General features: G+C 45.8%; 1 protein-coding gene across 1 annotated transcript in view; it reads left to right on the top strand.

Annotated features, from left to right (window-relative positions):
• Positions 1-24,767: 24,767 nt before the first annotated feature.
• Positions 24,768-27,130, top strand: part of LOC143983192 (E3 SUMO-protein ligase RanBP2-like) — a 183,796-nt gene continuing 181,433 nt past the window's right edge. The window contains exon 1 of the mRNA XM_077482612.1: positions 24,768-24,948. Within this exon, the coding sequence (XP_077338738.1) occupies positions 24,877-24,948 (72 nt within the window). The 5' untranslated portion in view covers positions 24,768-24,876. The remainder of the gene's footprint in view (positions 24,949-27,130) is intronic.

Here is a 27,130-nt window from a genome sequence, read left to right as displayed (position 1 = left end):
TTAGATCTCTAAAGAGTGCAGAGATGGTGTCTAATTTGATGTAGTCTGAATCCCTCGGATTGGGGTATTTCAACACATTACTAACACAGTGGGCCACCGTTATGGGTCCCAATGAGGACATAAAATGTCCAATCCTGAAAAGGTTCTTATTCATTCACCAGTGAAAGGCACGAATATCTTATCCAGGTGGAAATTTGGGATTGTGGTAGAGGTGCGTTAATGGTGGAAGTTTGGAAATTAACGTTAGAGATTTGTGCAGGGAGTCACAGAGAGCCATAGAATGGAGGAGAGTTGGGGGCCAGGATCAGAGGCCTATTTTTAGGGGGATTCCAGACTAAATAGTCTGGGAATAGCTTGTCTATCCATATCTGCCAAATCTGGTTTATAATCTTGAGAATAAACTATGAAGAACTGCGCTAATTCGGCTGCCTGGTAATATCTTCAGAGAATAGGGACCCCCAACCCTCCTTGGCTTTGGCTTCTAATCCGTACACTTTTGGGACATCTATAGCCTCTGGATCCCCAAATAATGCGGACTACCTGAGATTAAAATTTTTGAAGAAGGGAGTTTTGAAGTGGAATCGGGAGGGAACAAAAGAGGTACAGTAACCTGGGCAGAAGGGTCATTTTGACAGAATTAAAGTGGTTGTTAAGCCACTATCTCATCTTTATATCATCCCCTCTGTCAGATAAAAAGCTGTATCCTAGTGCCTGTGCATTATAAAAAAAAGATTTCTACCTGTTTTAACTGTGTCTTTCAGTGATAAGATGACTTCAGGCTCTCAGCTCTCCCTGTGTGATATCTCTAGGGGGCGGGGCCGAGATTCCCCTGCTGACATCAGCCAGGGAGGAGGGGAGGAGCAGAGAGCCTGGAGTCAATGAGCTCGGCCCCTTACCACGTGAGCAGCTGTCAGCCAATGACAACTGATCACGTGATGTAAACAGATCGGCAATCGTTTTTTGTTCTCGCGCTGACAGCGTAAGGAGAAAAAAAAGCCAATCACTAGCTTCTGTGCAAGGAACACCTGTCCCGAAGAGGAAGATGCACAGCCATCTCACCTGTTCCCACCAGTGCCATGAATCAGTGCCCACCAGTGCCAGAAATCAGTGCCACCTATCAATGCCTACGAGTGCCACCTAACAATGTCCACCAGTGGTGCTAATCAGTGCCACCCAGTAGTGCCGATCTCTGCCTATCACTGCCACCTATCAGTGCCACCTATCAATGCCCTTCAGTGCCCAGCAATGCCACCTATCAGTGCCCAGCAATGCAGCCTGTTGGTGCCCATCAGTGCAGCCTCATCAGCGTACATCAATGAAGGAGAAAATTACCTGTTTGCAAAATTTAATAACAAAATATAAAAGTTTTTTTTAATTTTTATTCTGTCTTTTTTAATTTTTTTAACAAAAAATAAAAAACCAAGAGGTGATCAAATACCACCAAAAAAAAGCTCTATTTGTGGGAAAAAAATTATAAAAATTTCATTTCGGTACAGTGTTGTATGACCACGCAATTGTCGTGCAAATAGTGACAGCGCTAAAAGCTGAAAATTGGTCTGAGCCAGAGGGGGGTTTAATTGCCCAGTAAGCAAGTGGTTAAAGGAACAGGATCTTTATTCTTTTGGGATTAACAAATGCTTTAACCCTTCCTAACCAGGAGATGTCTCCATGCGACCAAGTGGTCAAATCTGCACCCAGCTTTCTGTATAAGAGAGGGTAATTAACTATATGGAGCTGACCAACACTAGCTGCCAAGTTGACCCCTAAATAAGGGATATAGTGGTTACTCCAAGTAAATGGTTTGTTTTTTAATCGTTCGACTAAGGAGGTCGGGATATTGATGCTCAGCGCTGTGGACTTGTTAACATGTAGACTTGAGATCCTTCGGAAAGCCTAAGGACATTAGGGGTCGATGTAAGAGGGGAAGTGAGAAAAAGCAGCAAATTGTCTGCGAATAAAGCACATTTGTGGATGCGTTTACCACATCGTACACCACAAATGTCCGGATTATTCCTAATGGCCAGGGCCAGAGTTTCAGTTGTGATAGTGTTCTGCCCAAAGAGTTGCAGCGGAGATGTCACCATTGTCATTAACCCACAAGTAGTTACGTATTTCTTTATGCAATATCATGCATTGGACCGGGTCGCTTAGAAGAGATTAATTTAGGCGCCAATGAAACATGCCTTTATAGCCTTGGGCCTTTGAAAAGAGCATAAAAAGCATCTAGTGGTCTGACAACAGGGAATCCCTAATAATGGACTTCGTGACCAATGGGATGGTGAATGCAGCAATAAAGATGTGGTCTATTCTAGCAAATGTTTGGTGAGGTGCACAAAAATGGGTATAGTCTTTAGAGGTCAGATTGGTTTCCCTCCATACGTCCACCACCCCCAGGGAATGAATAAGCTTAGCTATTTTCAGACTCTGGGGAGGACGGAGAAGGTGAGAACTGCCTCGTCCTGACTTATCCAGCATCTGACCCATTGCCACATTTGAATCCCCCACATGACTACCTTGCCCACCATGTGTGAGGAGAGGGTATCTAACATGGAGGCGAAGAATTGTGCTTGGCCTCTGTTGGAAGCATAATAGGAAATTAAAGTGTATTGGGCCCCTTCTAGGGAGCCTGATAGAAGAATGTATCTTCCCTCAGGATCCCTGATTTCCTGTGACGTAGAGAAGGTATTGTTTTTAGAAAAGAAGATTCACACATCTTTTGGTTTTACCTTCTGCATTGGCCAGATAAAATTGAAGGAATTTAGGATAAATACATTTGAGGTTAAATTGCCTAGGGAAGTGGGTCTCCTTGAGAAGATGCACCTCATGTCACCCAATGTTTTGAATATCCGCTTGAGTAGCAGACAAACATCTGCCTCCACAAGAGAGAACATCTCCATCCGAGAGGCAGAGGGAGGAGCATTACTACCTTACCAGCATCCATTTTAGCTCACTTGTGAATAAAGAGCATAATGGAAAAATATCACAATGAAATGGGGAAAAAACACCTTCCACTCCCCCTGGGAGTCATGATCATATAAAATAAACATGCTACGTCCCTTCCCTCCCCGATCACCTCTTCCTGAGTATCCTCCCCTGTGGTCGGGGGGGGGGGGGGTGTCCTCAGCCTGGAGTTCACCAACTCTCTCAGTCCCATGGAAGGATCAATCATTCAGTCAGAGTATTGTGATAACCGACCACAAAATCAAAAAGTAGAAAGGAGATGGAGAAAAATTCCCCTCTGCTTTTCTGGGAATGAAGAGGGGTGAGAGTCTTTGGACCTCTTCTTCTGTTGTTTCTGCCAGACTGGAAGATATAGAATTGAGGTAGCGTTTGGTGGGTCCAACATTCTTTTGGTATGGAATTGATTGCGGATCAAGAGTAATCAGGCCCATTTGTAGCATTAGATGTTCCCCATCTTTGAATAACGAGAATCCATTTGTTTTATTCTTGAATGTGAAGGATAGGCGGAAAGGGAATGACTTCTAGGAAAGGATCTGGAGAAGCAGTTTGATGGTTCTTTTCTTCTGAATGATATAAGGAGACAAGTCAACAAATATTTGGACCAGGTGGCCTTGGCTGGTCAGTTGGTCTGCATCTCTTGAAATATGCATGACTTCCTCTTTCACACGAGTGTAGTTTAACCACTATGTCTCTGGGCAGGCCATCTGACCAAGGTGGTTGGAGAGCTCTGTGGGCCCTGTCCAGCTCTAGATGATCCTCCGATAAATCGGGAATATGATCCTTTATAAAGGTGCGCATCGGGAGGCAGGGGACTTTGATATGGAGAGAGGTGTACTCACAGGCTGGGGGACACTTTGAGAAGCCTCCTGCAGTGCTCCATTCACCCCATCCTCCATTTCCTCTTCCCTGTCTTCCGCAGCATGTTGTAAAGTGTGCTGTGGAGCTTGCTGTGAGATCAGCGCCATCTTGGATTCCCCGCAGCCCTGGGAGCAGGAGAATCCAAGCTGGCAGAAAAGGTCCCTCCGGACCGACCCCAACGACATGGAGGTGAACCCAGGTGTCCCAGCAAATGGTGGTGACTGTTCAGGCTTCTAGTGGCAATAGGGCTGGGCTGTTTGGAGCGGGATGGAGCTCCGAGATTACACGGCCATACTCGGGAGCTACGCGCATGTGGCTCCCTGCTGACATCTTATGCTCTCTTCTAGGCCTGGAGCCTTTATCTATATTGAGTGGCCAGTCCAGGAGGAAACAACTTCTGGGCATGCGCACGGGAATTGCTAAGTCTTACCCATGGCATGAAAAGATTATACACTAAGGTCTGAGGTACACATACACTACACAGTGTTACAACTAGGAGAAAACTGCTGGCAGGCAGAACAGAATTTTTACCGCAGAACAGACATGACAGTTTCTTCTGCAATAAAAGCTTATCTCCTAGTACAAAATACCTCTAGCCATGCCATGCTTTAAAAAATACTGCTGTCCCCGTCCTGAGCTGTTGGTTGAGCTACTATATTCATTTCCCATTTCTCTTTTTATTTTCCTCAAATCTCTCTTTTTCCACTTCTTCTCTCCTATTTTATCTTTTAGGTCTTCCCTTATATCCCATAGGTTCTCACCTAACTTATGGCAAACCCCATTTACCGTCTCACAGTTCATAGTATGACTTAGCAATGGTTATGCACCATTTACTACTAAATTGTCTGTACTTGCTATACCCCTGTTCTATTATTACTTGAAATTTACTGTGTTCTGTTTTTGTTCTTTTCTCTGCTGAAATAACTAATAAAACTGTTATTTGAGAGAAAAAAATACCGCTGTCATCAAGCTGGAGATAGCTGAGGTTTCATGAGGAAAAATAGGATTCTGGTACTCACCATAAAATCCTTTTCTTGGAGTCCACTGGAGAACACAGGAGGTCTTTCACTTTCACAATGCCAAAAGCAGTCAAACTGAGGGGTGAGCAACACAGTAAACAAATGCCAAAATACCCAAGAAATCAACTGGGAATTGCTTGGAGCTCAAGGAGTCACCTAAAAGATCTGAAGCTAGCATCAGATGAGGCCACAACAGCCACCTGGTAGAACTTAGAGAATGTAGTGTAGCACTGCCCTCTTGAGGGTCACAAGAGAGATCAATACTCTCCTGGCTACCCTGACCTTGAAAGTCCTCTGTCACCTCTGACACCCTGGTTTCAAACATTTTTTCCCTTTAGAGAATAATAATGACAATAATGAAATACACCAGAATGAGTTAAATCAAGGATAAACTTAAGAGAGTTCTTGGTGAAATGCAGCTTTGATGATTTCAGCAAACAATTCCCTACAATGTGGGGGTGAATAATAGTAGTCCAGTGTTGTGTGAAAATCTGGCTAATCTTCAGCTAGCTTTCGAGTACTTAAAGTGATTGTAAAGGTTTTTTTTTTTTTTTTTTTAAATAACAAACATGTAATACTTACCTCCTCTGTGCAGCTTCTCCCTCCTTTGAGTGCCCCTCAGCTAGCAGCTTTCTATAGGGGGCACCCAAGCTGAGTCAGAGCTCTGTGCATACATTCAGACACAGAGCCCCGACCTGGCCCCACCCCCTCTCTCCCCTGATTGGCTGACTAACTTTGATTGACAGCCACCACGGGAGCCAATGGCACTGCTGCTCTGTCTCAGCCAATCAGGAGTGTACTGGATGGCTGAGGGGATCGTTGACATGGCTGGAGAGAGAAGGGGGGTGCTGGGGGGGCTGCTACACACAGGTTTTTTAATATTAATGCATAGATTGCATTAAGATAAAAAAAAACTTCTGCCTTTACAACTCCTTTAATTGCATGCAAAGAATACTTCTTGCTAAGATAGAGTAGCTGTTCCAATAGATTGTGTAGCAATAAACAATATTCCTGTGCAACCAGAATTGTAATTGATCACATTATTAATGGTTTGTGGAACTACAAGCAACACCAGATCGATGAATGGCATGAATGTCTATGTATAGTGTCCATGATATACTGGAGCAAATCTTAAAGATGACAAAGCATTTAGGGAACAAAGATGTCTATACATGGTGTCTGTTGAATTGGGTAATCGCCTGCTCACCACACTGGAACAGGAGATGATGATGGGAATGTTGATGAGGATGATGATGATCTCTCAAGTGTATGGCTCAAGGGACGACCTCTGGCCTCCGCCGCATGGCTCATTCCAATCTAATAAGTCTGCAGGGTGGATTGGACAGAGACGACCTCCAGGCTGCTGCCGAACAGTGAAGAGGGACTATCTGTAGGTGTCCTTCCAAATATCTGCTGGGTAAATCTGTTAAAGTAGGCCGCAACAGCTTTAGCTTTAGCTTTTGCAGATTCCCTGCACACAGATCCACGCCGATCCCCAGAGAGCGTGCCAGACCCCAGCCGTGGTTCTTATAGTCTCTCCCAGCGATCTGCTCTTCTCCATTAGCCTGCTGGTAGTTGCAGTCTCACAGAATGCAGCCAGAACTCCTGGCTGCAGTAGTAACAGAAACCCAGGTGGCAGACAAACACTTGATTAGAAAAAGGTGGAATTATAGGATACATGTGTTATAATGTCCTAGGGACAACATCGCAAACAATATAAACTTTAATGCAAATAATAAATTAAAGGGACTTTGAACATGCTACCTAGGAGATCATGCATAATACCAAAAGTATAAACAGGAAATATTTTTTTTTATCATACAGTAATATTTAAAAGTTAAGTTCACGTTTACAAAAAATAAATGCACTTTTTTTTTTTACTGGTAAAAAAAAATACAGTTTTTGATTTGTGACAGCGGCTGCAGGGAAAAGATCCCCAACCTACTGCACAAGGGGGTGGGTTGCAGGCATATGCCGAACATGTTAATTGTTACACCTTAAATATGGGTGTAACATGTAACATGTTTAGAAAGGTGAACTTATCCTTGAAAGGTGCTGGATCGAACCAGCTTATAATATATAATAATATATAGTTAAATTTGAAACACATATAGAGCAAAAGTAAAGTGTCTGGGTCCTAACATAACTGTGTCATGCCAACACATTTCACAGAAACTGCATCATCAGGATGCCTGATATACAGTGTGTATAGAAAATAATCACCCGCGTTAAAATCAATTTTTTTGGTTTGCAGCCTGAAATGAAGGCATACACAGGTTTGGTTTTATCCAGCTTTATTTATTCAGTGCAACCTATAACAGGCAAGTGAAAGATTTAACACCAACATGTCAGAAAAAAAAAATCAAAAACAGAATCACTTGGAAAAAGGAGCCCCCCCCCCCCAAAAAAAAAAAAAGATTTGTAAACTCAAAAGGTTCTCTTCTCAATGGCACACACAGATATTTGACTTTCAACTGTGATCAACTGTGGTCATTTGGATTATATCAGCATGAAGAGCTTTGCTTGAGCATTTCAGTTCCTGGTAGTGCACAGTGAAGCACAGTAGAAGTCTATTATTAAGTGGAAGGTACCTGGTACAACACAGACCCTTCCTAGATCAGGACGTCACCCCAAACTGGATGAAAGAGCCAAGAGGGAACTGGTTAAAGAGGCTACCAAGAGGCCTACAGCAACTCTGAAGCAGTTGTAGGAATTTATGACAGAGTGGTCATTGTCTGCATGTGACAACAATATCACAAATTCTCCACAAATGTGGCTTGTATGGGAGGGTTGCAAGAAAAAAGCCACCCCTCAAGAAAGGCCACATGTAGTCACGACTGAGCTTGGCCAAAACACACCTTAACCAGTTGCCGACCGCCGCACGCCGATGTACGTCGGTACAATGGCACGGGCAGGCATAAGGACATACATGTACGTCCCTTGCCTCCCGCGGGTCGGGGGCCCGATCGGGCCCCCGCCCGGTGCCTGCGGCGGTCGGAATTCGTACGGGAGCGATCCCGGACGAGGGGACGGCCATTCATTCATGGCCACCCCCTCGCGATCGCTCCCGACGAATAGAAATCCCCGGTGACATCACTTCCTCTCCTGTAATGTAAACACAGGAGAGGAAGTGATGTATTCTCTCCTCCGTGTCGGTATTTTCCGTTCCGACACGGAGGAGAGCGGATCAGTAAGTTGCACCAACACTCACACACACAGTAGAACATGCCAGGCACACTCACACCCCCCCTTTACCCCCCGATCACCCCCCCAATTACCCCTGCCCCCCAGTCACAGTGACACCAATGTCATTTTTTTTTTTTTTTTTTTTTTTTTTTGCATTGGTGTCATTTGTGACTGTAATAACTGTTAGGGCAGTTAGAGTTAGCCCCCTTTAGTTCTAATGTACCCCCCTAACCCCCCCAATAAAGGTTTAACCCCGTGATCACCCCCCGTCGCCAGTGTCACTAAGGCTGGGTTCACATTGCAGCGGTTTATGAGAACGAATGTGATTCGCACCGCACTGCAGTGCAAATCACATCCGATCTCTGTGCGATTCGAGTTCAGCCATTCGCCGCACCCGCCGCACCCGCCACACCCGCCGCACCCGCCGCAAATTCGCACGGGACCCTTTTTTTGGCCCGCAGCAGAATCGGATCGCATGGGTGTTCACACCATGCGATCCGAGTTTGCAGATCGCACTGCGATATGCGAACTGATCTGGGGGTGTCAGTAACATTTCACTGACACTCCCAGCAGTTCGCATAGGGCAGTGTGAACTGCCGCCGGGAGGCATGCGATGCGGGAACCCGCCGCGGATTCGCGGCGTTTCCGCATCGCTCCAGTGTGAACCCAGCCTAATAAGCGATCATTTTTCTGATCGCCGTATTAGTGTCACAGGTGACGCTAGTTAGGCAGGTAGGTATTTAGGTTCGCCGCAGCTTTTTATAGCGCCAGGGACCCCCATATACTACCGCATAAAGCCCCCTGATTGCCCCCTAGTTAACCCTTTCACCAGTGATCACCATATAACTGTTACAGGTGACGCTGGTTGGTTAGTTATTTTTTTATAGTTTCAGGGCACCCGCCATTTATTACCTAATAAAGGTTTAACCCCCTGATCACCCGGCGGGTGTCATTTGTGACTAATAACTGTTAGGGCAGTTAGGGTTAGCCCCCTTTAGTTCTAAGGTACCCCCCTAACCCCCCCAATAAAGGTTTAACCCCGTGATCACCCCCCGTCGCCAGTGTCACTAAGGCTGGGTTCACATTGCAGCGGTTTATGAGAACGGATGTGATTCGCACCGCACTGCAGTGCAAATCACATCCGATCTCTGTGCGATTCGAGTTCAGCCATTCGCCGCACCCGCCGCACCCGCCGCAAATTCGCACGGGACCCTTTTTTTGGCCCGCAGCAGAATCGGATCGCATGGGTGTTCACACCATGCGATCCGAGTTTGCAGATCGCACTGCGATATGCGAACTGATCTGGGGGTGTCAGTAACATTTCACTGACACTCCCAGCAGTTCGCATAGGGCAGTGTGAACTGCCGCCGGGAGGCATGCGATGCGGGAACCCGCCGCGCATTCGTGGCGTTCCCGCATCGCTCCAGTGTGAACCCAGCCTAATAAGCGATCGTTTTTCTGATCGCTGTATTAGTGTCACAGGTGACGCTAGTTAGGCAGGTAGGTATTTAGGTTCGCTGCAGCTTTTTATAGCGCCAGGGACCCCCATATACTACCGCATAAAGCCCCCTGATTGCCCCCTAGTTAACCCTTTCACCAGTGATCACCATATAACTGTTACAGGTGACGCTGGTTGGTTAGTTATTTTTTTATAGTTTCAGGGCACCCGCCATTTATTACCTAGTCTCACTAGTGTACCCCTAAATTTAGGGGTGTCTACTTTCCAAAATGGGGTCATTTGGGGGGGGTTTGTGCCATCTTGGCATTTTATGGCCTTCAAAACTGTAACGCCCTTAGAAAGCCTGAAGGCGGTGCTTGGTTTTCGGGGCCCCGTACGCGGCTAGGCTCCCAAAAAGTCCCACATATGTGGTATCCCCATACTCAGGAGAAGCAGCAGAATTTATTTTGGGGTGTCATTTCACATATGCCCATGGCATGCGTGAGCAATATATCATTTAGTGACAACTTTGTGAAAAAAAAAAAAAAAAAAAAAAAGTTTGTAATTTTCCCGCAACTTGTGGCAAAATATAAAATATTCCATGGACTCAACATGCCTCTCAGCAAATAGCTTGGGGTGTCTACTTTCTAAAATGGGGTCATTTGTGGGGGTTTTGTGCCATCTTGGCATTTTATGGCCTTCAAAACTGTAATAGGTAGTGAGGAGTGAAATCAAAAAATTACGCCCTTAGAAAGCCTGAAGGCGGTGCTTGGTTTTCGGGGCCCCGTACGCGGCTAGGCTCCCAAAAAGTCCCACATATGTGGTATCCCCGTACTCAGGAGAAGCAGCAGAATTTATTTTGGGGTGTCATTTCACATATGCCCATGGCATGCATGAGCAATATATCATTTAGTGACAACTTTGTTAAAAAAAAAAAAAAAAAAAAAAAGTTTGTAATTTTCCCGCAACTTGTGGCAAAATATAAAATATTCCATGAACTCAACATGCCTCTCAGCAAATAGCTTGGGGTGTCTACTTTCTAAAATGGGGTCATTTGTGGGGGTTTTGTGCCATCTTGGCATTTTATGGCCTTCAAAACTGTAATAGGTAGTGAGAAGTGAACTCAAAAATTTACGCCCTTAGAAAGCCTGAAGGCGGTGCTTGGTTTTCGGGGCCCCGTACGCGGCTAGGCTCCCAAAAAGTCCCACATATGTGGTATCCCCATACTCAGGAGAAGCAGCAGAATTTATTTTGGGGTGTCATTTCACATACGCCCATAGCATGTGTGAGCAATATATCATTTAGTGACAACTTTGTGTAAAAAAAAAAAAAAATTTTTTTTTTTGTCATTATTCAATCGCTTGAGGCAAAAAAATAAAATATTCAATGGGCTCAACATGCCTCTTATCAATTTCCTTAGGGGGTCTACTTTCCAAAATGGGGTCATTTGGGGGGGTTTTGTACTGCCCTGCCATTTTAGCACCTCAAGAAATGAGATAGGCAGTCGTAAACTAAAAGCTGCGTAAATTCCAGAAAACGTACCTTAGTTTGTAGATGTGACAACTTTTGCGCAAACCAATAAATATACAATTATTGACTTTTTTTTTACCAAAGACATGTGGCTGAATACATTTTGGCCTAAATGTATGACTAAAATTGAGTTTATTGGATTTTTCTAATAACAAAAAGTAGAAAATATCATTTTTTTTCAAAATTTGCGGTCTTTTTACGTTTATATCGCAAAAAATAAAAATCGCAGAGGCAATCAAATACCATCAAAAGAAAGCTCTATTTGTGGGAAGAAAAGGACGCAAATTTTGTTTGGGTACAACATTGCATGACCGCGCAATTACCAGTTAAAGCAGCGCAGTGCCAAAGTGTAAAAAGACCTCTGGTCATTTACCAGCAAAATGGTCCGGTCTGAAAGTGGTTAAAGATTCTGAAGCCACATGGCAAAAGGTGTTATGTCAGATGAGACTAAAATGTAATTATTTGGCCTCAACACCAAACTATATGTCTGGCAGAAATCCAATACAGGTCACCATCCAAATAACACCATTCCTACAGTAAAGCATGTCAGGACAGAGAGAAAATGGATGGAGCAAAATACTGTCAAATTCTTGAGGAAAATCTGCTGCCCTCTGCCAAAAAGTTGTCAACGGGAAGAAGGTTTACTTTCCAACATGACAATGACCCAAAGCACACAGCAAACATGACCACACAGTGGTTGAAGAAGAAAAGGTGAATATCTTTTCATTCCCTAGTCAGAGCCAAGACTTAAACCCCATTAAAAATCTGTGGAATGACTTGAAGACTGCAGCCCATAAATTGTCACCATCAAATTGAACTGAACTTGAGCAGTTCTGCAAAGAAGAGTGGGCAAATATTGCAAAGTATAGATGTGCAACGTTAGTAGAGACATATCCCAACAGACGAAAGACTGTAATTAAAGTAAAAAGTGGTTCAACAAAATTCTACCACAAGGGGTGATCCTTTTTCCAACTCATGATTCTGTTTTTGAATTTTTTACTGACATGTTGGTGTTAGATCTTTCCCTTGGGTGTTATTTTTTTACTGACATGTTGGTGTTAGATCTTTCCCTTGGGTGTTATGCGTTGCACTGTGTAAATACAGCTGGATAAAATAAAAATGATGTCTTTCTTTGCTTCAGTTTGCTAAGCAGCAAAATGTGATTGTTTTGACCACTTAAAGACTGCCCACCACATATATACTGCGGCAAGGTGGCTCTATTGCGCGAAACGACGTACCTTTACATTGTTTCATGTAATAGATAATGTGGATGTGCATGCCCGCTGCACAGTGGAGGAGCCGATGCAAGTGCCTGGCGGACCAAATGTCCGCCAGACACCCGCGACCGCGTTACAGAGAGGCAGAATGGGGATCTGCCTATCTAATCAAGGCAGATCCCCTTTCTGACATTGCACAATATGGAGATCTGCTGTTCCTAGTGATTAGGAACAGCGATCTCTGTGTTGTTCCTGTCACACAGTAAGAAAACACTCTGAGGGAACACATTTAACCTTTTGATTGCCCCTGGTGTTAATCCCTTCCCTGCCAGTGTCATTTATACTGTAATCGGTGCATTTTTTTTTTTTTAGCACAGATCACTGTATTGGTGTCACTGGTCCCCAAAAAGTGTCACTTAGGGTCAGATTTGTCTGTCGCAATGTCACAGTCCTGCTAAAAATCGCTAATCGCTGCCATTACTAGTAAAAAAAAAAAAAGTTCATAAATCTATCCCGCTCAAACTAATCAATATACACTTGTTGGGGATTTTTTTTTTGCAAAAATATGTAGAAGAATACATACTGGCCTAAATTATTGAAGAAGTTTTTATTTTTACATTTATTTTTTTTTGGATATGTATTATAGCAGAAAGTAAAAAAAAAAATAAAAAAAATCTCAAAATGGTAATCAGATACCACCAAAAGAAGGTAAAAAAATGGCATCAATCTTATATGGATAAAGAGTTGCACGCCCCCGCAATTGTCAGTTAAAGTAATGAATTGCCATATCGCAAAAAATGGCCTGGTCATTAGGGTGTAAGTCCTTCCGGGGCTGAAGTGGTTAAAGGGGGGGCAATTATTTTCCATACCCATTGTAAATCTTCAGTATACCATGATAGTATTCTATGAAGATAAACAGATACAATGAAGATCTAATTTTATGCAAAAAAATATACTGTATTTATTGGCGTATAACACTCACCTTTTCACCCTGAAAATCGGGTGCAAATGGCATGTGCGTGTTATACGCCGATACTGCAATTTGGGCTGCCTGGGAGGGAACAAGGAGGGGACAGGACAAGCGCCGTCAGATTACATACAGCGAGAATCGCCTGTTTACTCAGCGCCCTCTCTAATAGGAAGTCCCGGCATCGGGCCAGTGTTCAGTCTATCATAGAAAGAGGCTGCCGAGTAAACAGATTTGTGCTGTATGTAATCTGACGGCACTCGTCCCGTCCCATCCCTGTCCCCTCCAAGGCAGCAGTAATCTAAGATGAGGCTGCAAATGGGCACTGATCAGGTTGCATTTATAGCAAAGGTGAGGCTGCATATGGGCATTGATCAAGCTGCAATGATGTGCAATTGTGAGGCTGCAGATGGGCATGGATCAAGCTGCATTGATTGGCATTGATCAGGCTGCATTAATGGGCAATTTTGAGGCTGCAGATGGGCATTGATCAAGTTGAATTGATGGGCAATTGTGAGGCTGCAGATGGCATTGATCAGGCTACAGATGGGCAATGGTGAGGCTGCAGATGGGCAATGGTGAGGCTGCATTGATGGGCACTAACCCTTATTTTGCTTCAAAGTTCTTCATTTAAAATTTTTTTTTTTTCCCTGAAACTTCCCTCCTAAAATGAAGGTGCGTGTTATACGCCTGTGCGTGTTATATGCCGATAAATATGGGTATATGTTAAAAAATTCTCTTCAGACAATAACAAAACAAAGTTAAATTGTAAAACCATATACACGAGGTAAAAGAAAAGCCCTTAATCAGTCAACCATGCATACCCTCAGTCAAAAATACTTGCCCAAATAGAGTATGAACATGACTCTGTAAAGAGGCTAACATTCTCCCCTGGCCTGTGGGAGGCCCTGGAAGCACAAAGCAAAAAAAGAGGAACAGTTACCAGTGGTCTAAAAAAACTAAAATAAATATGAGAAGTACTGGTAATACAATATAATATTCACCTTTCGCTTCAATTACAGCTGCAAGTCTTTTTAAGCATGTCTCTACCAGCTTTGCACATCTAGGGAGTTAATTTTTTGCCCATTCTTCTTTGCAAAATAGCTCAAGCTCTGTCAGATTGGATGGAGAGCATCTGTGAACAGCAATTTTCAAGTCTTGTCACAGATTCTCAATTGTATTTAGGTCTGGACTTTGACTGGACCATTCTAACACATGAATATGCTGTCATCAAAACCATTCCATTGCATTCCATTGTAGCTCTGGCTGTATGTTTTAGGTTGTTGTCAAGCTGGAAGATGAACCGCGGAGGTTAGAATGGCCCAGTCAAAGTCCAGACTTAAATCCAATTGAGAATCTGTGGCAGGACTCAAACCCAGTCTCAAGTCTTTTGCAGACTCTAAGAGGTTTGCTTCTAAGATTGCTCTGTATTTGGCTCCATCCATCTTCCAGTCAACTCTGACCAGCTACCCTGTCACTGCTGAAGAAAAGCATCCCCATTGTGTTTTCAGGGTGATGTGCAGTGTTAGTTTTCCGCCACACATAGCGTTTTGGCCAAAGAGTTTAATTTTGGACAAATCTGACAAGAGCACTTTCTTCCATGTGTTTGCTGTGTCCCCCACATGGCTTCTCGCAAACTGCAAACTGGACTTTCTTTCAACAATGGCTTTCTTTTTGCCACGCTTCCATAAAGGCCAGATTTGTGGAGTACATGACTAATGCCGCATACACACGAGTGGAATCTTTGACAGAAAAAGTTAGACGCAAGCTTTTCATTGTATATTCAGATCTTGCGTATGCCTCATCTGACTTTTTTCCGAAAATTCTGACGGACCTAGAAATAGAACATGTTCCAATTCCTATTGGAAAAATTGCTCTTCTGTATGCTGTCCCAACGGACCAAAAACAACGCTTGCTCTGAAGCAAGTACGAGACGGAAGCTATTGGCTACTGGCTATTGAACTTCATTTTTCTAGTCCTGTTGTAAGTGTTGTATGTCACTGTGTTCTTGACGGTTGGACTTTGGTGATCGTGTGTATACAAGACAGTTTCAGCGGAATTCCGTCGGAAAAACCTTCAGAGGTTATTCTGATGGGAAAAACGGTTGTGTGTACAGGGCATAATAGTTGTCCTTTGGCAGATTCACCTACCTGAGCTGCGGATCTCTGCAGCTCCTTCAGAGTTACCACTAGCCTTTTGGCTGCTTCTCTAATTAATACTCTCCTTGCCTGGTTTGTCAGTTTAGGTGGACAGCCATGTCTTGGTGGGTTTGCAGTTGTGCCATTTTTGGATGATGGATTGTCCTCCATGAGATGTTCAAAGCTTGGGATTTTTTTTATAACCTAATCCTGCTTTAAACTTCTCCACAACTTTATCCCTGACCTGTCTGGTGTTTACTTTGGTCTTCATGATGCTGTTTGTTCACTAAGATTCTCTAACAACTCTCTGAGGGCTTCACAGAACAGCTGTATTTATACTGAAATTAACTTACACACAGGCTGACTCTATTTACTAATTAGGTGACTTCTGAAGGCAATTGGTTCCACTAGATTTTAGTTAGGGGTATCAGAGTAAAGGGGGCTGAATACACAGGCACATACTTTTCACATATTTATTTGTAAAAATAAAAATAAAAATCATTTATCATATTCCTTCCACTTCACAATTATGTGCCACTTTGTGTTGGTCTATCACATAAAATCCCAATAAAATACATTTACGTTTTTGGTTGTAACATGGCAAAATGTGGAAATTTTCAAGGGGTATGAATACTTTTTCAAGGCACTGTATGTGCAGTAAATAAGATACATTTATGGATAAAAAGCAATTAACCCACTCACATGTAGTAGAATAAAAATTGCATGTCAGAAGGTCTGTTGCTCTCATCCAGAAACCCTGGCTGTGCAAAGATGTTAAAGAGCAGAAGCGCCAAATAACTGAGGATATACTGGCTCTTGAGCCGATCTGACAACGTGGGAACTTGGCCAATGATGTCACACACTGGGGGGGCCTGAAGGTGGGGTGGTTACTTGTTTCAAGGCAGTAACACTTTTTTCTCAGGCCTCTGGAATATACCATGTGACATAACAAGTGGCAAAGATCGCCTTTTTTTTTTTTTTTTTTCAAATATAAATTTTATTGTTTTTCAAGAAGAAACAAAAGAAAGAGGACAAGTAAAACCAAAAAGGCAATATAGAATGCAGTACAATGCCAGTCTTAACTGATGTGCACAGGTAGGTACATGTAACAATGATCGCAGCAAAATCAGTACCAGCCGTACGCTAGTAAAAGAGCTATAAGAAGATAGCGGAGGCCCGGCAGAAGAACCGAAGAGCGGGACAAGACCCCAGAAGATCAGGATGAGACCCCGAAGTCTGAAGAAGACCCCCGGACAGCGGCGGTGACGACGAAGAAGAAAGCCGGGCTCCTCCGCTAGTAAAAGAGCTAGTAAAAGAGCAGAAGATAGCGGAGGAGTCCGGCGAGAAGACCCCCCAAGATGCAAGAAGACCACCGGAGCTGTCTAATAAATTATTTTAAAAACTTGTGTTTTTTTTTTTATTTACACTTTTTTTCACCAGGTGACTGGGTAGGGGTTCATCGTACCCCATACTCATTCACATAGAGTGGGGCGGCCAGTATCTGGGGGCCCCCTTATTAAAGGGGGCTCCCGAATTCTGATAAGACCGCCACCCGCAGACCCTGACAACCAAAGGCCAAGGTTCTCGGGAAGAGGCCTTTGTCCTCATCAACATGGGCACCCCCCCTATGTTGAGGGCAGGCGGCCTAGTACAGCTCAGGAGGGGGGAGGGCGCTCGCTCGCCCCCACCCCCTTTTCTGACTGGCCGGGCTGCGTGCTCGGATAAGGGTCTGCTATGGACTTTTGGGGGATCCCCATGCTGTTTTTTAAGCATAGGGCTTCCCCTTTAAATCCATACCAGGTGATAGGGCCAGCGAGGGGTCAATCTCGCCGATGGAGGCGGCGACATTGACTTCCTTCGCTAGTCCCGGCTACCTGGAGCCACGTTCAAAATGAACGGACTTTTCTCCTTGTATGGGCAAGTCTGTTCATTTCAAAAGTCCGGTTGTGTGTGGGCAGGTCCGCTCGTTCGGAAAGTCGGGCGGACCTCAGCTGCAAAATCCGGCGGGTTGTCCGCCGGACTAAGTCCGCCGGATAGTCCGATCGCGTGTACGCGGTATAAGTGTCAAAGTCAAAATGTTGAAGAACTTGCTTACTTTGACTGTATCCAGAGAATAGCCATTCGCAACTGGATGTTCACTCAAGTTGGACTCTCACAAGGCCTAGCAGCCATCAAGGTGCTTACTCAGAAACTTACTCTCTGCCACAGACATTGTTGTAGAACGTACAAGATAATGTCTCTGCCACAGACATTGTTGTAGAACATGTAGGGAAACTAAACTTGAAAAACACTTGTAGGATACCTAGATCTTTCAGCCAGCTTGGAGATATCCACAAGACCGGATTCTCTTGGGTACTTCAGCCCTTCCAGGCTCTTACTAAGAAACCAACCCATACGTGGTCTTCTTCTGAACAGTCCTCTCCTGGAATGCTTGAAGTCACTGGGTTTCTCCCAAACCGGAGACGGCACCCAACCACCTCAGAATCCTCCTTTAGTTTCCTTGCCTTGGGCTAGCCAGCCCCGAGACATCAAGATCGGGTGGATCCGCACCCCAGGCCATAGGAGGACCAGGACCAGGACCATGAAGTCAGTACATCGTTCTGGACCGGAACCCCGAACCACGTGACGTCCGCATCTTAAAATACCCTCTCCCAGAAAGCACAGCGAGAGCGCCACTCCCACTGGGCAGGCTCAGAGAGAGAATAACTTAACCACCTAACCAGACCATAGTTCCATGCCTGCCAGAAGAGACAGTGCCCACTGTGGCCAGGCTGAATGTTGCACAGTCCAATCAGACTGATGTTAAAGCCTAAATGTAGACAATTGTACCCAAACCAAACTGCAGTTCAGGCATAACTTTAACTTTGAAAAATGCATAGCGCGTGCTCTTCAGGAGCCGCCGCTACACATCTATCTGCTGAGGAGCTGCACTAAGGCTGGCCATAGAAGGAGCAAACTTCTTTTCCTGCAAGCACTGATGAGGAGGCACTGATGGCCAGCACTAGGGTTGCCACCTCATCCCTTTAACCACTTGACCACTGGACACTTAAACACCCTTAATAACCAGACCAATTTTCAGCTTTCGGTGATCTCACATTTTGAATGACAATTACTCAGTCATGCAACACTGTACCCATATGAAATTTTTGTCCTTTTTTTCACACAAATAGAGCTTTCTTTTAGTGGTAATTAATCACCACTGTTTTTTTTTTTGTGCTATAAAAGAAAAAAGACCGAAAATTCTGTAAAAAAATATTTCTTCGTTTCTGTTATAAAATTCATAAGATTTTTAATTTTTCTTCATAAATTTTGGCCAAAATTTATACTACTACATATCTTTGGTAAAAATGACGAGTCGGTAGAAGCATCGGAGGGCGGCGGGAGGGGGGGACTTCCCCACTCGCCTCCTGTAAGAACAATCAAGCAGCGGAACAGCCGCTATGATTGTTCTTGTGCTGTAGGGAATCGCCGGCTGAAAAAGCTGATATCTGAATGATGCCTGTAGCTACAGGCATCATTCAGATATCCCCACACAAAGTCAAGATCATATGACGGCCGGCGGACAGGAAGTGGTTAAAATGCATTTTTTTTTAACACAAAGTTGTCCATTTATACAATATTTCTAACACATAGCATGTACATACCAAAAATGACACCCCAAAATAGATTCTCCTACTCCTCCTGAGTACAGCGATACCACATGTGTGAGACTTCCACAGCCTGGCCACATACAGAGACCGAGTAAAGCCAAGCATGGCCGAGCATGGCCAAGCATGGCAGGGTATCACCGAGTATGGCTGAGCATGGCCGAGTATGGCTGGGTATTGCAAGGTATCACTGAGTATGACTGAGCATGGCCGAGTATGGCTGGGTATTGCAGGGTATCAGAGTATGGCTGAGCATGGCCGAGTATGGCTGGGTATTGCAGAGTATCACCGGGTATGGCTGGGTATTGCAGAGTATCACCGAGTATGGCTGGGTATTGCAGGGTATCACCGAGTATGGCTGGGTATTGCAGGATATCACCAACTATGGCTGGGTATTGCAGGGTATCACCGACTATGGCTGGGTATTGCAGGGTATCACGACTATGGCTGGGTATTGCAGGGTATCACCGACTATGGCTGGGTATTGCAGGGTATCAACGAGTATGGCTGGGTATTGCAGAGTATGGCTGGGTATTGCAGGGTATCTCCGAGTATGGCTGGGTATGGCAATTTATGGCAGAGTATTAGCAGGGTATTGCAGAGTATTGGCAGGGTATTGCAGAGTATTGGCAGGGTATTGCAGGCTATTGCAGAGTATTGCAGATTATTGCTGGGTGTTGCAGAGTATTGGCAGGGTATTGCTGAGTATTGGCAGGGTATTGCAGAGTATTGCAGGGTATTGCAGAGTATTGGCAGGGTATTGCAGAGTATTGGAAGGGTATTGGGTATTGCAGAGTATTGCTGGATATTGCAGAGTATTGGCAGGGCATTGCAGGCTATTACAGAGTACTGCAGATTATTGCAGAGTATTGGCAGGGTATTGCAGAGTATTGCAGGATATTGCAGAGTATTGGCAGGGTATTGGGTATTGGAGAGTATTGCAGGGTATTGCAGAGTATTGGCAGGGTATTGGGTATTGCAGAGTATTGCAGGGTATTGCAGAGTATTGCAGGGTATTGGGTATTGCAGAGTATTGCTGGGTATTGCAGAGTATTGGCAGGGTATTGCAGGCTATTGCAGAGTACTGCAGATTATTGCAGGGTATTGCAGAGTATTGGCAGGGTATTGGGTATTGCAGAGTATTGCAGGGTATTGCAGAGTATTGCAGGGTATTGGGTATCGCAGAATATTGCTGGGTATTGCAGAGTATTGGCAGGATATTGCAGGCTATTGCAGAGTACTGCAGATTATTTCTGGGTATGGCAGAGTATTGGCAGGGTATTGCAGGGTATTGCAGAGTATTGGCAGGGTATTGGGTATTGCAGAGTATTGCTGGGTATTGCAGAGTATTGGCAGGGTATTGGGTAGGGAGGAACCGGCGTCATAACATGATGCCGGTTTGGTTACAAGTGATCGCTCCGTCATTTGACGGAGCGATCACGTAGTAAACGGCCACGATGAGCAGCCGTTTACCGTGATCCGTGATGCGCTGGGTCCTGTAGACCTGGCGGTCACGGATGCTCTCGAGTGAGCAGGGGGTGCGTGAGAGCGGAATTCTGGGAGGACGTCATATGAAGGCCTCTCAGAGTTAAGCAACCGCCCTGTAGCCGTAATTCGGCTATGGGGCGGTTAAGTGGTTAAAAACCGAACACATATTCTTTACAAAGGTTCTGCTAATTGAGGTGGCAATTAAATTTGCTAACCTAGGTACACACTGACAGCAGGATTGAAATTGTGCAAGTTCAGCTGAACTCACACAGTTTCATACCAACATCTTCAAAGTTGTGGGCATGTTCTGTAAATTAAATGATGCAAATCCTCAAACAATCCACGTTAAATTCAAGTTGTAAGGCAACAAAACACGAAAAATGCCAAGGGGGGGGTGAATAATTTTGCAAGGCAATGTAGGCAAACAGGCGGCTGGCAGGGACTTGACTCTAGCAGGAGAGCATGCAAGCGGGAGCGAAATGGGCATGCGCCCGAAAATGAAAAAATAGTCCCTCCGCTCCGACCAGCACATGATCATCAGAAAAGGACACAGATAATGGAAAAAATACACCTTCTTAACCGCTTCAGCCCCAGGAGATTTTACCCCTTCCTGAACAGAGCATTTTTTGCGATTCGGCACTGCGTTATTTTAACTGACAATTTGTACAGTGGTGTGACGTTACACCCAAACAAAATTTATGTCCTTTTTTTCCCACAAATAGAGCTTTCTGTTGGTGGTATTTGATCACCTCTCAGTTTTTTCTTTTTTGCGCTATAAACAAAAAATAAAAAAACATTTTGGGAAAAAACAAAACATTATTTTTTACTTTTTGCTATAATAAATATCACCCAAAAAATATATTTAAAAAAATGTTTTCCTCAGTTTAGGCTGATACGTATTCTTCTACATATTTTTGGTAAAAAAAAAATCGCAAAAAGCGTATATTGATTGGTTTGCGCAAAAGTTATAGCATCTACAAAATAGGGGATGGTTTTATGGCATTTTTATTTAAAACATTTTTTATTAGTAATGGCGGCAATCTTCGATTTTTATCAGGACTGCGATATTATAGCGGACACGTCTGACACTTTTGACACTATTTTTGGGACCATTGGCATTTATACAGCGATCAGTGCTATAAGAATGCATCGATTACTGTGTAAATGACACTGGCAGTGAAGGGGTTAACCACTAGGGGGCGATGAAGGGGTTAAATGTGTCCTAGGGAGTGATTCTAACTGTGGGTGGGCGGTGGGCTTCAAGTCACATGACAGCGATCACCGCTTCCGATGAGAGGGAGCCGTGATCTCTGTCATGACACTAGCCAGAACGGGGAAATGCTTTGTTTGCCGGGGGGGTCGGTACTGAGGGAGGGGGGTCTGCACTATGGGAGGGGGGTCTGCACTTAGTGAGGGGGATTTATACTGCTGGAGGGGGGTCTGCACTTAGTGAGGAGGGTCTGTACTGCGGGAGGGGGGTCCGTACTGAGGGAGGACGATAGTGGGTGTGGGGGGGGTGACACCATGTTTTTACACACTGGGTGACATCAACCCTAGTGACGCCACTCGTAACAGGGGACACCTGGTGTAAAGAGGGACTCTACTGGGGACATCTGGATAAGGAGGGACTCTACTGGGGACACCTGGTGTAAGGAGGGACTCTGCTGGGGATACCTAGTGTAAGGAGGGACTTCACTGGGGACACCTGGTGTAAGGAGGGACTCCACTAGGGACACCTGGTGTAAGGAGGGACTCTACTGGGGACACCTAGTGTAAGGAATGACTCTACCGGTGGACACTTAGTGTAAGGAGGGACTCTACTGGGGACATCTCATGTAAGGAGGGACTCTACTGGGGAAACCTAGTGTAAGGAGGGATTCTACTGGGCATACCTGGTGTAAGGAGGGACTCTGCTGGGGACACCTGGTGTAAGGAGGGACTCCACTGGGGACACCTGGTGTAAGGAGGGACTCCACTGGGGACACCTGGTGTAAGGAGGGACTCCACTGGGGACACCTGGTGTAAGGAGGGACTCCACTGGGGACACCTGGTGTAAGGAGGGACTCTACTGGGGACACCTAGTGTAAGGAGTGACTCTAATGGGGACACCTAGTGTAAGGAGTGACACTAATGGGGACACCTAGTGTAAGGAGGACCTCTACTGGGGGCACCTAGTGTAAGGAGGGACTCAACTGGGGACACCTAGTGTAAGGGGGAACTCTCCTGGGGACACCTAGTGTAAGGAGGGACTCTACTGGGGACATCTCATGTAAGGAGGGACTCTACTGGGGACACCTCATGTAAGGAGGGACTCTACTGGGGACACCTGGTGTAAAGAGGGACTCTACTGGGGACACCTGGTGTAAGGAGGGACTCTGCTGAGGACACCTAGTGTAAGGAGGGACTCTGCTGGGGACACCTAGTGTAAAGAGAGACTCTACTGGGGACACCTGGTGTAAGGAGGGACTCTACTGGGCACAGTTAGTGTAAGGAGGGACTCTACTGGGGACACTTAGTTTAAGGAGGGCCTCTACTGGGGACACCTGATGTAAGGAGGGACTCTACTGGGGACACCATGTGTAAGGAGGGACTCTGCTGGGGACACCTGATGTAAGGAGGGACTGTGCTGGGGCACCTGATGTAAGGAGGGACTCTGCTGGGACACCTGATGTAAGAGGGGACTCTACTTGGGACACCTAGTGTAAGGAGGGACTCTTCGGGGACACCTAGTGTAAGGAGGGACTCTGCTGGGGACACCTAGTGTAAGGAGGGACTCTACTGGGGACACCTGGTGTAAGGAGGGACTCTACTGGGCACAGTTAGTGTAAGGAGGGACTCTACTGGGGACACTTAGTTTAAGGAGGGCCTCTACTGGGGACACCTGATGTAAGGAGGGACTCTACTGGGGACACCATGTGTAAGGAGGGACTCTGCTGGAGACACCTGATGTAAGGAGGGACTGTGCTGGGGCACCTGATGTAAGGAGGGACTCTGCTGGGGACACCTGATGTAAGGGGGACTCTACTGGGGACACCTGGTATAAGGAGGGACTCTGCTGGGGACACCTAGTGTAAGGAGGGACTCTTCTGGGGACACCTAGTGTAAGGAGTGACTCTTCTGGGGACACCTAGTGTAAGGAGGGACTCTGCTGGGGACACCTAGTGTAAGGAGGGACTCTACTGGGGACACCTGGTGTAAGGAGGGACTCTACTGGGCACACTTAGTGTAAGGAGGGACTCTACTGGGGACACTTAGTTTAAGGAGGGCCTCTACTGGGGACACCATGTGTAAGGAGGGACTCTACTGGGGACACCATGTGTAAGGATGGACTCTGCTGGGGACACCTGATGTAAGGAGGGACTCTGCTGGGGCACCTGATGTAAGGAGGGACTCTGCTGGGGACACCTGATGTAAGGGGGGACTCTGCTGGGGACACCTAGTGTAAGGAGGGACTCTTCGGGGACACCTAGTGTAAGGAGGGACTCTGCTGGGGACACCTAGTGTAAGGAGGGACTCTGCTGGGGACACCTGATTTAAGGAGCGACTCTACTGGGGACACCTGATGCAAGGACGGACTCTGGTGGCAGGCGACGCGCTCAGGGATCCCACTGATTCGACATTATGGTGAGTTGAATGATTTCACTCTAGATTACAATGTAATAATAGAAATAACGCACTTCAATCATCTTGACACCATAACAACACATGGTGCCGGGATGATTGAAGTGCTAACACTAGGTGTTTGGAGTATCTTTATCTGCTGATTGTTAAACTTTCCAGAATACACATATTTCTATTGTTGTGTCTGATCTGGGGCTGCTGTCCCTCCATCTCTCATTCATCTCAGACTCTAACCACACCCCCTTTGAACCATTTTTATTTTCCACATACCACGCCCACAAACGCTTACCTCGCCCCCTAATTATAATAACACTCTGCTTACAGCCAAAAAAATGTCCCGAAATTTTTCTTTTACAATGTTGGCAACTATGAAAATGACATGCCAAATGTGGCATGTCAGTGGATCATGAGTACTTAAAGCGGATGTTCTATTTTTGGGTGGAGCTTCGCTTTAAATGTCATCTGCTGTTCATAAACCTCTATAAAATGTCATCTTCTGTTCGGTGCGCAGTGTGGTCAAAATCGGATGCACATGTTCTATCAGAAAGCCGCTATCCATCACACACTATGTGTGGAATGCATCGCGGCCACAGAACGCATCGCGCATGCGCAGTAGACGGCAACTTCACTTAGGTCGCTAGATACCGCCCATAACATCCCCGGGCCCCGGTCTCTTCAAACTGGAGGAAGTGACGAAGCGGAAGTCAGAGCCGTAGAGAGCCGCCTGATATACGTGAGCGCCTTCCGGGAAGTGTGTGCGGAGTGCGGCTTATACGCGGCCGTGGTGTGTACACGGAGCGAACAGAATGAGGCGCAATAAAGCGGAGCTGCAGAAATACATCGAAAATGCGCAGAGCACCGTCTCCTCTCCTCGGGAGGTGAGCCATACACACAACCCCGGCCTTCGCTACACTGGCCGGCTCAGAGCCCTCACTCCTAAGGGGAGTCATTATACGCGGGCGCGCGCGGCCTCTGAGCACAAGGATCCAAGCTCTGTGGCTCCAATGAAAGGTGTTCTTCCAAAGCACAAAAGAGCTCCTCGGCTGCCCCTCTGCAATGTCCTATTGTAGGGCTTGGTTTACCCAAAGGAGTGGGCTGATTGCTTTGCTTTGCCAGGGAATGTTCCCAACAGTTTAGTGAATGAGGTTTAGCTCTAGCCGGTGTCCTACCCTATAAGGTCCTCCATCCGATAGTGTCAGCTGCGTACTGCGCATGCGCAGTACACAGCAACACACAGATTCCGAAAATTGCCGAGGATGAACGGTGCCGGCGCCATGAGTCCAGGTTCTATCCCCACTATCCAAGTGGACATAGAGTAGGAATATAAAAGAGCCGAGCGCAGTGAGGCCAAGCCCGAAGCGTAGCGAGCGGCCCTCTAATATTCACAGCCCTATGTCCGCTTGGATGGTGGGGCTACCACCTCCACTCACGGCGCAGGCGCCGTTCATCTTCGGAGATTTTCCGAAGCTTCGTCTGCTCCGTACTGCGCATGCGCAGTATGACGCGGACACTATATGATGCCCGGACACTATATAGCAGAACACCGGTCCTGTGCAAATAAAGTACTGTCCCCCCCCAACCCCCTTCATTCATTTTGGGTGTTCTCTGAAAAGAAACTTCTCCAAATAGCTCCCCCTAATCCTAATAGTTGCTGACTTTTTTATTTATTTTTATATAGGACACTTACCTGTCCAAGCTTCCATCAGTGTCCTCACCTGAGCCAATTCTTCAATCGGCGATTGGGTGCTGGCATCGCCATCTTGACTAAGGGAAACTGGCATTGAATACTTGCAGCTTTACTGCCGGCCCCCTACTGGGCATCCAGGAAGCATGCTGCGCTCTGTGAATGGGCCGCAGCCTTCTGAGACCTGTGAAGTGTCCCAGAAGGTGGTGGGGAGACTTCTGGCTCTGGATCGGGTACTTGTCAAAAACAGGTACCTGCCCCCCCCTCCCCCTAAAAGGTGCCAAATGTGGCAGCGGAGGAGGCAGACCAGCGAAGCTTCCCCCTTTTGGGTGGAGCTCCGCTTTAAGCTCTGGGAAAATTTCCCTTGTAAAATTGCAACTTCAAGGGGTTGTAAAGGCAGACGGGTTTTTATATTAATGCATTAAAGTGGAAGTCCATGCTAAAACTAAAATCCCTGCAGTTAGACACCCATGATCTAACACTAACCTATCTGGCCCTGTAAAGAAAAAATCAGTGTACATTCCTTATTTGATGGTGATCCGGCCCCATCTTCAGCAGCAGAAGCTCTGCAGAGGACGCATCCGACAATGGCTATGAAATGAATGAGTGACGTCACCCGTGGACTTACTATGGGGCTTCCGTTGTCGGACATGTCCTCTGCACCCGCCTCCACATCAAAGCTATGGCTGACAGCTCAGCAGGGGATCGGATCACCTGCAGAAAAGATATGTATACTGATTTTATTTTTACAGGGCGAGATATGTTATTGTTAGATCGTGGGTGTCTATAGGTACAGAGATTTTAGTTTTGGCATTGATTTACACTTTAGGATCAAAATCTTTCTGTGTGCAGCAGCCCCCCTCTGTCCAGCGATGTCCATAAGTGTCTCAGCTGTCTGAGATTCTCCTTCCTGATTGGCTTCTGCTGCTGTCAGTCAGCTAGCCAATCAGGGGAGAGAGGGGCCAGGTTGGGGCTCCATATCTGAATAGATACCGGGAGCTGTGACTCGAATCAGTGCCTCCATAGCAGCAAGCTGCTTGCTCTGGTGGCCCTGAACAGGAGGGAAGGGCTAGGATCAGAGAAGAGGAGGATCCAGTCTGCTCTGTGCAAATCCACTGCAACAAAGCAGGTAAGTAGAACATGTTTATTATTTTTATAGGGAAAAAACAAGCCACTTTAACTTACAAAGTATTCAGCCGATTTGCTGTTCGTAAATCCAACCTATAGTCTCTTCAGAAGGTTTCCTGGAGTTTATCCCCTGCTGTGCTCAGTGGTTACTCGCACTCTTGACACTGTTTTGTGGAGATGTGGATGTCAGTGGAAGGAACCACTGAGTGTTAAAGTAACCTTGTCAGTCCCTTGTACAAATCCAAGAG

Source organism: Lithobates pipiens, unplaced genomic scaffold (genome assembly GCF_037356315.1).
Source record: "Lithobates pipiens isolate NorthernLeopardFrog02 unplaced genomic scaffold, aLitPip1_a1.2 Scaffold_16, whole genome shotgun sequence".
Lineage (NCBI taxonomy): Eukaryota > Metazoa > Chordata > Amphibia > Anura > Ranidae > Lithobates > Lithobates pipiens.
Note: the sequence above shows the minus strand (reverse complement) of the source record. Positions and strands in the feature narration are given on the sequence as shown.